Genomic DNA, 13,633 nt, shown 5'->3' with positions numbered 1-13,633 from the left:
AAAATTTTTGTGTACTTCCTTAACTCATCTCCAGTTGGGGGTAGTTGTTTCAAATCCATCAGATGACCATTTAGCCAGCCTGCCTGCCCTGCTAGGTCTGCCCTGCAGCTGGATTGGATCCAGAGATTTCAAGGTTCATCACACACTTGGGCCTCAGCTCTGGGGTACAAATTGTTTTCAAAAAGCCTCCTGAAAGAGAAATTCAGCTTTTCAGCCAACAGAGGACACACGAATCAAATGCTCCTGGTGCACAACTCACACTAGAGTGACATCTGGGAAGGGGGAGGTGGGATGCATCTCCCACTCCCAGACCTCAAGGACCCAGCATGACTCAACCAAGGTGAGGACAATACTGCCACTATTTATTCCAGTGTCTGCTTTCACCAAAAAGCACTTAGAGAAAAGACTGCCTTTCTGCAACTGTAATTTAAAACACCCCATTGGCATTTTTATTTTTACTAAGAGAAGTGCAAATGGCAGCATTAGGCTGGCCAAACTCTGGAAAGAAATAGTAAATCCTCTCTGAAAAGTATACTCTTGAAAGGTACACTATGCAAAAAGCTTGTCTTAATTAGAAATTAATAAAGGTATTGATTAGTATTCAATGGCTAAAGACTTCTCTAAGACTGTCTACAATAGTTTTATAAGGTAATACAGCCCTGTGTATCATTGCTCCACACCCCTAAATATGTTATAAACTGTACAGAAAATAAATTCTATTTTCTATAAACTTTCCTCTCCCTGTATTTTTGGTGTGCAGAGCAGCAGAAGAGCCATTTGCTACTCCATTCTTTCAAGTCCCATCAGTAATAATTTTTCATCAGCTTTTTTAGTATTTTAGAGGTACCTTTTTTTTTTGCCCAACAGCTCTGAAAAAAATATCCCAATGACTCATTAGCTCTCCTCATAATACAGGCATTTATGAAACTCCATGTATCTTTGTTTACTGTGAAATTCAGCTCAAAACTTAGGAAACAAATCAAGAAGGGCTGCTGTCAAAATTCAATAGCAGTGTAGCCATTTATTTCTCTTTTTGTACAATGTGAATAAGTTTGTGAGATACGTGATTGAAAAAAAAAAGAAAGCTCTGTAAATGAGTCAGGTAAAGTTGCCAGTGGTTTTACATTTTGGTGACAAACATTTCCAACAGTTAGTTCTCCTAGGAGTCACTTTCCATCTCTGTTAATAAAGAACGACACTGCTTATGATGATGTAATCAAATCTTTGTGCATGGATGTGAAAAGCACCTTTACTGAGGCCTAGAAGAGATGAAAGGCTGCTTTCAAAACAGTTAGACATCAAGTCTCAGGATGGTTCTGCTGCATACCACAAGACAGGTCATCATTAAAACATTTATTGTCCATGTGTACCATGAGAATTTCATGACTCCAAAGATTAAAGGTACTGCCTTGGGCATTTACTGTGCAACAGCATTAGTCCTTGCCTGATAGCAGTGAAGTGCAATATGGACTGGTACATGGAACAGCCTGCTTGTAGTGGAAACAGGCTGATTCCCATTACACTACCAGCCTCACAATGTGCTTGCCATTTTGTCCCTCAAGGTACAATCATATGTTGTCCCTTCTCCAGTCTGCTTTAGAGGGAGAGATTTTTGAGACAGGAATACTCAAAAAGCTTCAGGATCCTTAAGATATGCAAATCACTTGGCTTGGGTTGGATCACTCTTGGAGTCCGCACTGAACTTATCATTTAACATGAAAGGCTGAATTCAACATTAGCATTTGGGATTACTATTTTCAGCTGTCATCATACTACTCAATGAGAATTCAAGAAAAAGACAGCTGTAATAGCAGCCTGTGTTCCAGGATCTACTGTAACACAAATTGCTGTCATTTATTTTACCCTAACATACTTCCATTGCCATCTCAGTGCTTTATTGTGATGGTTTTGACCTCAGTGAAGAACTCATAGGAATCCTTTGCTCCCTCCCTTCCTATGCCTGAGGCTTTCATCCCACCAAATGGCAAGTTCAGATCTCTAACAAGCCAGCAGTTGGTCCACACCAATCCAGACTGTAGCTTTTGTGCCACCCGATGAACACGTCCCACGTTGCTGGACCACACAGTGGCTGCCAAGCCATATTTCACACCGTTGGCTCTTTCAATCACTTCTTCTTCTGTATCAAATGCTACCACACATGTCACAGGCCCAAAGATCTCTTCTTGCATGCAACAAGATTCATCCTTAACTTCAGCAATAACTGTGGGCAACATGAAATAGCCTTTCTGGTTGTCAGCTGGGAGAGCCAAGGAATCCACTCCCTCTCCGCAGAGGACCCTGGCTCCTTCGGCTTGTGCTTTCTTCACATAGCTCCTTACCTGAGGAAGCAGCAAGAAAAAAAAAAGACTGCTAAAGGATACCAAATTCTGAGGGTCCAACTCTCCAGTCTGAGCACACCAACTGGAGCTCCTGAGTGTCTCAAAAATGGACCACACTGCCTTTACTTCCCTCCTTACAGAGGCCATTCCTTAGGGGGTTTTTTGTTATGTTTCCGTGAAAGTAAACCTGGCTATTTCTTGCTGTAAAATAATCTTTCTCTTTCTCCACTCACTAGCCTAGAAGGCAACATCACTGGGCCCTCTCACTAAGTATTCTCAAAAGGGCAGGGCCTCTGGTGAAAACACAAGTGGTCCCAGAGGCTCTCTTCCTTCCTTCAGGAGCCTTGGCAGTTTGACACATATTCCACACTGCAGTTCACTCATTTACTTGAAGGGATCAGTAATATTTTCCCACCCCACAAACAGGGTTTTTAAATGTTAACATGCCACTGGGATGATGAAGCCGTGAATGCTATAGAAAATCTCATCAATAAATAATTAAAGCTGTTCCCATGGCTGCTACTATCACATGCTACCTTGAACACACATAATATGCTATTGATCTATTTCTACTGCTCTGTTATCATTGCCTGGTTTCTCTCCCTATAGAAACACCACAGAGATACCATCGGGTTTCTTTTTCTTTATTCTTTTAACTACCTGGGTAGGTTAGACTTGGAAGTCCTCTGTGGTGCCACAGACCAAGGACCCGGGAAAGTGGGTGTTTCTGCCACTGGACTTCTGAACAGGCCTAGAGAACCATGAAAACATTTGCCTTTCACTCTAGTTTTCAGTCTGCTCTTTGCTTGTAGTGTCAGATAGTTCTGAGATGTGAGCATCTGCTCTCCTGAATTCTGTCTGACATAATAAAAATTCACTTCATGTAAGCCACTAAAGCAGACTCTGTTTAACCGTGCACCATCTCAGCTTCCCTCTACACATACACAACTCCAAATTGCTGCAAGCAGTCCTAGGGAACTGTCTTATACTCCCCAGTATTTGACAAAGAGTGGTATAAAAATAAAACTTCTACCTTGCTAACTACCTTGTTAGGCAAATAATTGATCTCAGCAAATGCAGTATTAAAATCCATGAAAATGTTGCTGAAGTCTAATATTCAGAATATAAATTCAGAATTTAGATTTACATTTTTTTAATTATTTCCATTCAAATGGGAAAAAAAAAATACTGTTTGTAATTTTAAATTATTTTTCCCATGGAGTTGGTTTTTCTGGAGTAATCACATGATCCCAGGCCACAGGAAAAAGAAACTTTATCAGAAAGATTCCTTATAATGGCTTTAAATCATCATCCCTCAGAGCTAATCCTGGAGAAGACTTGGTCCTTTTGATACATCTCTGAAGTTACCTATCACAGCCCTCTAGGAGATGAGATGAGATAAGGTAAACTCCAGGTAACATCACCTTTTCTAGATGCTCTTTACTTATTAGTGCTCCAACGTCAACTGTAGGATCTGAGGGGTTCCCAACCTTCCATTTCTTTGCTTCTGCCACAAACCTCTTCAGAAACTCACTGTATATACCCCTCTGAACAAAGATCCTGGAGGTGCATAGACAGATCTCTCCCTGCCAGAAAGAAACAAAGAAAACCAGCAATACTAGTGCATGTTACATCTTACGTTTGACAAGTATTGAGAGTCACATCCCATAACAAGACTTGTGCCTGTGCATCCCAAGGAGTGCAAACTACATTTGCCAACACAGCAAAGTAGGATTTTTTCCAGATTAAAAGGGAAAGGACAAAACAGCAATAACAGGATTGTACAGTCACTGATGCAAATAAATGTGATTTTTCCTTCATTACATGTTTTCTTTTCCAGCATTTTTCATAGGAAATGTGATTTCCAATGCTGAAAAACCTCTGTCTTAATTTCCTGATAATCCATTTTTGATACTAAGCTATTTTTCTGAACATTTGCCCTGATACAGTTTCATGGCTTTGGTGATCCCTCTTGAGGGTAGTGATGAGGGAAGGGGAACATTTAGAGAATTCTGGGGGGGGGTCTCCTAATTTAACTCCAGCAAATCAGCAGACTTCCCACTTACTTGCAGGATGGTATTTGAAACAGCTGCTTTCTGGAAGGATAAGCAATTTATCTATTTTGAGAGTGATAATGACACCTTGTAATTGTCCAGTGGAGAGTAGTAGGGAGAGCACTTTATTATTTTGTTTCCCTGCTTGTGGAATTATTAACATTTTGCATATTTTTCTATTTATAGTTTGCCTACAACACCAAATCTTGCAACAGACCTTGACAACTGAGGATCTGGATCCAAAGGCACGTGCACACGTGCACACACACATACACACCCACACCAGACACACACACATGGCTCCTCCTGCAAACAGGGGTTACACGCTACAGAGGTGGGAGGCACCTGGTTGGCAAAGCTGGACCTGAGGGTGGTGGGGATGCACTGAGTCAAGTCGGCATCGTCGAAGACGATGGCGGGGTTTTTGCCGCCCAGCTCCAGCGACAGCCGCTTGCAGTGGGGAGCGCTTCTCTCCGTGATCCGCTGGGCTGTCAGCGTGCTGCCCGTGAAGGAGATCAGTGGCACCTCGGGGTGGCAAACCAGGGCTTCTCCCGCCTCGGAGCCTCTTCCAAACACCACGTTCACCACCCCCTGGGGCACTCCTGATGGGAAGAAAGGCACACAGTCGTGGTACCCTCCCCCCCTTGCCCTGCAGGTTCCACTTGGCTGTGTTTGGTCTCTGAAGTTAGAAAATTACCAGCAGCTTTAGGGTGACAAAACTGACCCTCAGTACCTGAAATGTATCATGTTTAATAATTCTGGGGGTCACAAGGTAAAAGAGAAAACCAGTTCCACTGATCATTCAAGCTTGCCTGACCTCCATTCATCAGAGACTCAGTTTTCAGTCAGTAAGGGAAAAAGCAGTTGTCCTCCAAGTTTTCCTTAGTAGTTCCCCAAACACAGCCACAACACAGCCACCAAGAGCTGCTTCTCACCTGCTCATGCCCTCATGGTTCCTCTGCTGGCATCACAGACTTAGGACACCCTTAAGTGGATTGCAGGGGGGGGATGGAGGCACAGAAAGACTTTTCGTGAGAGAATAGTGGGAAAAACTGGGCAATGTGTCTCCCCACTGAAGTGGGGAGATGGAATAGTATGAGGTCAGGAGAGCTTTTTACTCTCCAGTGCCACATTTAGCTACAGCAAAGTCCTTCCCAAATTCTTTGAGCACCTTCTGATTTCTGCAACAAAACGTTGCACAGACAACGTGTGTGGTGTTCCCACCACATTCCCCCTCCTAGCATGCTACAGGACTTACCTGCTTTCTCCAAAAGTTTGCACATCATCCAAGCTGTGACTGATGTCATCTCACTTGGCTTGGCAACCACAGTATTCCCACATGCAATGGCAGGAGCTATCTTCCAGGTCAACAAATATAGTGGCAAATTCCAGGGACTGATTAAACCCGCTACAAAGCAAAAGACAAGGAGTTCAGGCCAGTGGGAGACAAAACTTGATTCCCTAACCTTAAGCAGTTATTCACCAATTCAGATTTCTTAAGGGAATTTGGCTATGGCTTTTCTTTCCAAACACCTGTACAATACATTTGCAGCTAGAAACATTTTTCAGAGGCTGACAAATTTAAAAGATTTGTGCAATTTATTCTGAAGGTGACCAGCGGAACTCTCTGAGTAAGTTTTGCTGCTTCTTCAAGGCAGAATCTTATCTTCACAGCCACTTTTTGTGTTTTCTAGGAACATTAGTGCAAGGTTAGCCACAAAAAAAACTGTAATCAACTGGTCTGTGGTAACATCCTGTGTCAGCCAACAGCTAATTAAGGCAATGTGAGTTAGCTCAGACCACATGTGCTTTCTCTTGCTCTTTGGAGTTGGGTTTTTTTTCAAATTTTAATACAAACAAGAGCATGCATAATATACAGTGCATCTTTTCCTGATAAATTTTAGTCTAACTGAAGAGTGCCAAAGTTTATCAGTGTTCAAACTGCTGTTTCCAGAAATCGGTGAATGATCAGAATTTTTTCAGTAACTGCATTTGGGCATACACTTTCACCCTACATATTTTATGGAAATAGTGGAAAATAATCTGTAATTATTGGGTGGGATTGCTCACAAAAGCCACAGGATTTCTCACTGTGTGACAGAGCGGATGCAGTGAGTGACTTTTCCTTTTGAGAGTAATTTTAAAAGAAGTATGCATGTTCTCCACTGCTCATCAAATCATTTAAATAGGTTCTCTAGGTTAGTTAATTTTAATTTTTAAATAATTCAAGCGTGAACGTGAACCACTCGTTTATATTTAGTTAAAACACCCCGATAATGGCATCATTAGGGCTCCATCACTCGTCAGCTCAGCCCAGCCATTTATTTCTGCAGCATCAGCAGCACCTTGTGGCTGCGTTCAGCAGTTCCCAGCTAAAAGCGATTTAGGCGCCTCTGTGCACCGCAGTCACAGGCTGAGAGGACACGTTGCAAGCTACTCCTGCTCGGCCAAAGGTGAGGACAATCCAGCTCTCCCCGCAGGAGCAGCAGCTCAGTGCTTCTTCTGAACGCCTCACTGATCCATAGCAGTAATACTTACACAATCAGACCCACATGCAAAACACTAGAAATATCTTGAGGGTGAAAGCTACCAGGTTAAAAAAGATGCTTTTTAAGGCCTATGAGCACTCTTTTTACCATTGAGTAGCACAACTGATTTTACATAAAGTTGCTTGTGCTTTAGCAGACTACTTGTGCTTAGCACATGATCAACAAATGCTTTTGAAACATCCTCTTTCTTTGTTGAGCCACTGCTGAGGCAGACACTCTGCCAAGCTTTCCAGTGTTTTAGGAGCCCCGTACCAACTCCCACAGGTGCCCTCGAGGTGTAGTGCACACAGCCCATGGCTGCCATCTCAGTGCACTCTGTCGTGTGATGAAGGATGGAAGAGGCAAAGAATCGGAAGTTGTACACGGCCCGAGGGATGTCCACGGTTCTAGCAAACGTAATTGTTTTTCCTGAAACCAAAACAAACACACTGCTGTGTTATCACGGGCAGAAACAGTGCTTTCAACTTTACTGTGACAGCTGCTTTGCACGGTTTTTGGGAAATCTTTTTTATCCTGCACCCAAGTGATCCCTAGCACAGTGCAACCACAGTCAATGACGACAGCTCCCCCGTGTGATTGCACTCCAAGTATCTAACAATTGAAGTCAGCAATTCTGTAAAGCCAGAATGCCCTAGGAATCCAAAATTAGAGATTTCTGCAAAGTTCATGCACATCAGTTCCAATTTGCACCACCAGCTCATATCATACTAAAAATTTGGACCACATCCTCCATTTGAATGTTCAGCAACACACTCTACATTTGAAATCAGCAGTTCAAATTTTTACCCTGATCCTTTGACTCGGCTTGAGCAAATGCTTCCAGGTCATGTTCAATCAGGTCAGCCAATTTGTTCAAGATCTGAGATCTTTCCAATGGGCTTTTTGAGGACCAAATTGGGAAGGCAGCTTTGGCAGCTTTGACAGCAGCTTCCACCTAAAAAACACCAAAGAGGGGTGGTGAATTCTAATGGAAAGCCTGAGAAAGAATATTGAAGGATCAGCAGATGAGCTCATATTTAGGAGGCTAATAATCCAGATCACGTTGTTAGGAAGACTGCATCTCTTTAGACTTGTGGCTATTGATAGCTTCTCCATGTTTAGTTTCTCAATTTGCTATCCTGTAACTTCAGACAGTTTATTTGCTTGACACCTATTTCACTGTAACTCATGATTTTTCTCTACTGTCCAGCAAGTTGTGTGCAAACCTCCAGGCCTGGAGGAAATGCCGGATTTGTCAGCTGGCACCAGCAAGTGGGGGAAATCTCTCAGAGCAAATGCAGCCTCAATCTAAATATCTACAATTTTTGCAACTTCAGCCACACCAGGCAATGATGTTCAGGGAGCTGTTGAGAGCAGGAAGGTCTTCTCTCAGCCTTCTCTTCTCCAAACTAAACAATCCCAGTTCCCTCAGCTGCTCCTCACAGGACTTACCATCCAGCGCCTTCACCAGCTTGGCTGGCTTTCTCTGGACTTACTCCAGCACCTCAGTGTCCTTCTTGTAGTGAGGGACCCAGAACTGAACATAGTACTTGAGGTGCAGTCTCACCAGTGCAGAGTACAGGGGCACAATCACTTTCCTACTCCTGCTGGCCACACTATTCCTGATGCAGGCCAGGATGCTGTTGGCCTTCTTGGCCACCTGAGCACACTGCTGGCTCATGTTCAGCCACTTGTCAGCCAGCACCCCCAGATCCTTTTCCACTGAGCAGCTTTCCAGCCACACTTCCCCAAGACTGGAGCACTGCCTGGGATTGTCATTATCAAAGTGCAGGACCCAGCACTTGGCCTAGACACTTAAAGAAAATGTTTAGTATTACTTGATCATGGCTAGAAACTCATTAAGGACCTCACATGAAATAAAAATAAAAATTTGCTCCTTTCTAAAACTCTCAGGGTTTGGTCAGTTCTCTTATCAGATACCCAACAAAGTCTGCAGATATGAAAGATCATTATATGCATTTCATACAGACGCATACCAGTCTTGCTAGAATTTTGCCTGAGCTGTAGGTAACTACTGAATGGTCCTTCAGCTTGACCTTTCTGAATAGTAGCAAAATACCAGCACTTTCTGAAGCAGACTAGGCTTTCAAGGATTAAAATTCACCAAAATGTCCATCAGTCTTCTCGTCTGGGCTCTTAAATGAAAATTATCTGCATTTGTTGATTTATAAGCAGTTCCTTCTCAATGTTTTTTACCAGTCTAAAGTCGTTTACCAGCTTCCTTCCATTTTTTAATTTACAGCCTTATGTCCTTTTTTATGCTTCCTATGTATCATTTCATAATGGCTTCCAACATTTAACACAGGGATCAAGGTGAGCTTTGAGCAAAAGCTGTCTTAGTTAGTTTCCCATATTATTTGCTCAGATTGTAATGGGTGTTATAAAAACCATCACAAAATAATTTAGAGACACTCCAATGATGTTTAATAATGAGAGCACAAAAGTTGAAGCATGTGGAAGTCCTTTTTTTTTTCCCTCATGCATATAAAAAGTGTCCCTAAATATCAGGACCAGAGTTTGAGGGCCAGAACGATAGTGGTATGGAGGCCATGGTGGGAACAGACAATTCTCACAAGGTCACATAGATGACTAGCCAAGCTCAGACTCTTTCGACTGTAGCTCAACAACCTACTACTCAGCAGGTTGTAAGCCTACTGACCTATTGGAGCAAGGCCAAAGCAGCCCTGGGAAAGGGGAACTGCAGCTTCTTGAGCAAGCCAGGTGCAGATGGCACCCTACCCTGAAAAGGTTCACCTTCTGTGAAACCATACCACCCTGATTAATTAACTTGCTCTTCCACCCTTCAGTCATTAGGTGCCATTGTGGTGCTGCTTCTCATCTGTGCTCTCTTCATCAGCCTTTTCCACCAGGTGCTGGATGCATCAAGAGAGGGCTAGTGTGCCATTCAGGCTATCTGCATTTTTAACCATCTGGTGAGTTTAGAATAAGGAAGATGTCACATTTTCACAGACAACAGAAAAGAAAATAAGCAAGGGAAGGAATGAAGTGGTAGTAGATTGATCTAAAGAAAAGCAAGAGGAAAAAAAAGGAGGCAGATTTGCACAGCAGAAGGAAGAGGGCATGCAAAGGTTAAACAGTTACTTAGTTTGACTACCAAAAAGCAGCAAAGAAAGTTGAGCCATAAAGAAAACATGCATAGGAATTCAACTATGAACTCGTATGTCTGAAACACTTCCTTCTGCTTTCCTCTTCTACACAAGACAGAGAAAGAACATACAATCCAGAACTATTGTAAAAGGTTGATACCAAAATACTCCAAAATGCCCTCATAACTTGACGTTTGGTTTCTCAGTGCATGATGCACTGGATTGAGGTTCTTTAAAGAAAGAATTTTTTAAAAAAAATTTTTAGGAAGATGTTTGCCAGAAATGATTAGTCCTCACCAGCTTGTCTTTTGAAGATACAGGGCACCTGTTCAGCCTGCTTTGGTGATGCTATTTGGAATTTAAGACATCTAGCTAGGGGACAAATTAACCCCTGAAAAGAACATTTTCTGTTTTTGGCAGAAACTGGCTGAAATGGCCCCTTCAGCTGACCTAGTGTTAAATTCCCGTGTCACCAACAGAATCCATGTCTGTCCCCATTCTGCCTTGAAACCCTCCATTAAAATTAAAGAAGAAAAAAATCCAACAGGATGTTGAGCCTTGCTAGAAACCAGCACCTCAAGATCTCTGTTGAACCTGGGTCCAGAAGCTTATTTTGAAATCCCCAGATACCCTCTAAATTGTATGTGATTGCCCTTTCTCTGGTAGCATACTCCATCAGTCACCAGGGGTGCCAGCTTTGCAGAGCCTCACCTTGTGTAGTTGTCCAAAAGCAGAAATAAAAAACTTGCAGGTTTTATGGGTGTTCTCACTAGATTCCCACTGCTACACACAACCACTACCTCAGAAAGCTGAACAAGAAAAGCCATTGCTCTTAATGTATATTTGAAATACAGCTCCAGAATGGCCAGCAGCCTATTTTTGTTAGGCCGCTCATTCTCACATCTCTCTGGTTTTAATCCTTTTGTAAATGAATGAACAGCAATATTTGTACCTGCACATCAAAGAGAAGTCTTTTAAGGCACAGTTAGGGTTGGAATGAACTAAGATGTGTTCTAGAAAATGCAACCTGTTACTCTTTAACCCTTGGTCATCAGCATCTAGTAAATATTTACCTAGTTGAGATTACAGTGCAAAGGTTTCTGCTGAGAGAAGCAAAGAGAAAAGATGTCAACAGGAGTGACATGCAAGTGAACAGCTATACACAGTGGCAGTTGGTTTTAAAAAGCCTTTTGAAAATACTGTACACTACTCATCTTCAAGCCCTTTGTGTTATCCAAGCTTTTCTAGTCGCTTCTCTCTTCAGTAAATCTGAAGCATTATGTTAGACACACACTTGTAGGTCCCTTATGAAGAAGCATCAATCAAAATGCAGCTCCCCAGATGAAAGCCCCATTGCCCATCCACACACATCCTGAACACACACAAGGTACCAGGAAACACTGATTATACTGGGAAACACTACAGTGCTGCAGGGAACAGACTATGTTACAAGGTAATGTACACTCATCACACCCACTTCATCCCCTCCACCTAATATCCAACTGCTAATACCAAAACCAGGGAGGTCTGGAAGCTTCTTACCATCTTCATGGAAGAATCAGCAAGCCAAAAATCTTTTTAAATGACAGCTGAAAATCATCAAGACACCAAGAGAGAACACATTTAGTTGTATACACTGTCTGTAGGTTTATTCACATAGGAGATCAAGAACTCTTGTCTCTCTACCAGACTGCCAATCTGAGCACTATTGTTAACTTCTGTACAAGACAGAAGTTATCTTCTGTCTGTACTATCCCACTTGAGGCGGAGGAGCTCTACTGCAGTTACTGAAGCTTGGTTGATTGATACTAGCCTAGGATCCAGCCTGTGACTTTCAAACAGCAAAATGTGAAAAAAACAACAGTATTCACTACCACAGCAGTAGATGACACAATGTTGCAATACAATCAAGAACTTACTCATTTAGGCATTAAAGTCTTCACTGTTTTTCTGTTCTCTCACCTTCAGCCTCTCCCATTCAAAATGTTAATGTTATGTGCATTTCATGCTTCCATTTCTTTGTACGTTTGGATAGTACTCACCTCTTCTTTGCCACTGTCTGGCACCCTGCAATAGACCTCTCCAGTGGACGGATTATAGGAGTCTATGTAGGAAGAAGAAGGAACAAATTTACCAGCTATAAAGTTTTCCAGCACTAAGAGAGTCTTTGAGTGAGCCATTGTTAGCTGCTTGCTTCATCTGTGATTTTTTTCTACCAGGTATCAGTTTAGATTAATAGGTCTGGATGTATTTGCTCAGCAAGTCGAACTCCTCCCCCTCCCTCTCTGTCCTCCCTGCGCCGCTCGCTCACAAGTGGGAACAAACCCTGGCAGCAACAGCAGAAAAGAGGAAAAGGCAAAAAAATTACTATTTCTCTGACACTTGGATCTTATGTAAGAGTTGAAGCAGGGAGGCAGGATCAGCTAAGATGTTAGTAAACAGTTTCTCTCTGTCTGTAGGAAATAAAATACTGGAGAAGGGGAGGAAAAGAATGGTTTGACATGGGAAATGTGTCCCTATACCTGTTTTTCAAACTCAGTCTGAAGAAAGACATTTACCAACAACTATACAAAATAATTCAAGAGCCAACCACCTACCAGGGATCTGCTCCTTACTGTCAGCAGACACAGAAAAGACACTGGACTAGCTTTGTCATCATAAATACTTTTCCTTGTTACCCCCAAAACAATGGTTCTGCCAAAACAAAAGATTTTAAACATGACTCTAGGTGATCCTGCTCTGGCAGGGGGCTTGGACTAGATGATCTTTCGAGGTCCCTTCCAACCCCTAGGATTCTATGATTCTATGATTTTTCTTTTTCTTTTTTTTTCCTGCCAATATCCCCAAACATTTAAAAATAAAAGAAGCTGAGTGGCTCCTTGATTAAAAAAAGCTGATTAACACAGTCATTCCTGGTACACTCTGTGGTATGTTTTCAGCTTTTGAAAAAGAAGCAAGATACCAAGCTAACATGCTTTCCCTTCCATAGATACTCCATTGGAAGCCACCTTTCTACAGAGAAGACTGTTACATATAACTAGGTTCTTCTTTAACTTCCAAAGAACTTAAACTGCCTAGTAAAAGCTGTGTGAACAACATTGTTCTCCAAGAGAGATTGCTGAGATGATCAAATTTCTATCTATCAATAGATCAACATGTCCACCTCCTTGCACTCCAGAGATACTAAAAACATCCATATCGGAGAGCAGTCTGCTGTCACTAGGGCATATGTGAACATCTCAATCAGCAGTTTATAAAGTTTTGTGCACCTGAGACCACTGCTAAGCCATCACATTTCTTGTGGATCAACATACAAACATATTTAGATCAAGTAAAGGTGGTATGTTTTTGTTGCTCAACAGATCATTTATGCATCAACCAACTGGCACCTCTGGGCAGAGTTCAAATGGCTGCTGAAAGGCAGTGCAGTCATGTTGAAACTGGGTTAAGTAATACCTCTGGCTCTCCCAGGGTACACACTGGGAAAGCATGCAGTAGCTTTTCTGTTGTCACCGAATCCTGAGTCTCAAAACTTAATGCAACCACATATGAGAAGGTTTACCGGAGGTTCTTCCCGTATCACA

At 42.3% G+C, this 13,633-nt stretch overlaps 1 protein-coding gene across 2 annotated transcripts; it reads right to left on the bottom strand.

Annotated features, from left to right (window-relative positions):
• Window positions 1-1,001: 1,001 nt before the first annotated feature.
• Window positions 1,002-12,308, bottom strand: ALDH8A1 (aldehyde dehydrogenase 8 family member A1). 2 transcript variants are annotated; one of them, XM_051615088.1, is made up of 8 exons: window positions 12,092-12,308; window positions 7,729-7,876; window positions 7,195-7,350; window positions 5,652-5,801; window positions 4,739-4,995; window positions 3,764-3,925; window positions 3,000-3,090; window positions 1,002-2,339 (listed from the first exon to the last, which is right to left on the bottom strand). In XM_051615088.1, exons 1-8 carry the CDS (start codon window positions 12,227-12,229, stop codon window positions 2,254-2,256), a joined length of 1,188 nt encoding a protein of 395 aa, XP_051471048.1. In that variant the 5' UTR covers window positions 12,230-12,308; the 3' UTR covers window positions 1,002-2,253. The 2 variants fall into 2 exon arrangements, with proteins under 2 accessions (XP_051471048.1, XP_051471047.1); XM_051615087.1 differs by lacking the exon at window positions 3,000-3,090 and having other exon boundaries at window positions 12,092-12,291.
• Window positions 12,309-13,633: the final 1,325 nt, after the last annotated feature.

This window comes from Apus apus, chromosome 3 (assembly GCF_020740795.1).
Source record: "Apus apus isolate bApuApu2 chromosome 3, bApuApu2.pri.cur, whole genome shotgun sequence".
Classification (NCBI taxonomy): Eukaryota; Metazoa; Chordata; class Aves; order Apodiformes; family Apodidae; genus Apus; species Apus apus.
The sequence above is the reverse complement of the archived record's forward strand: the minus strand, read 5'-3'. Positions and strand labels throughout refer to the sequence as shown.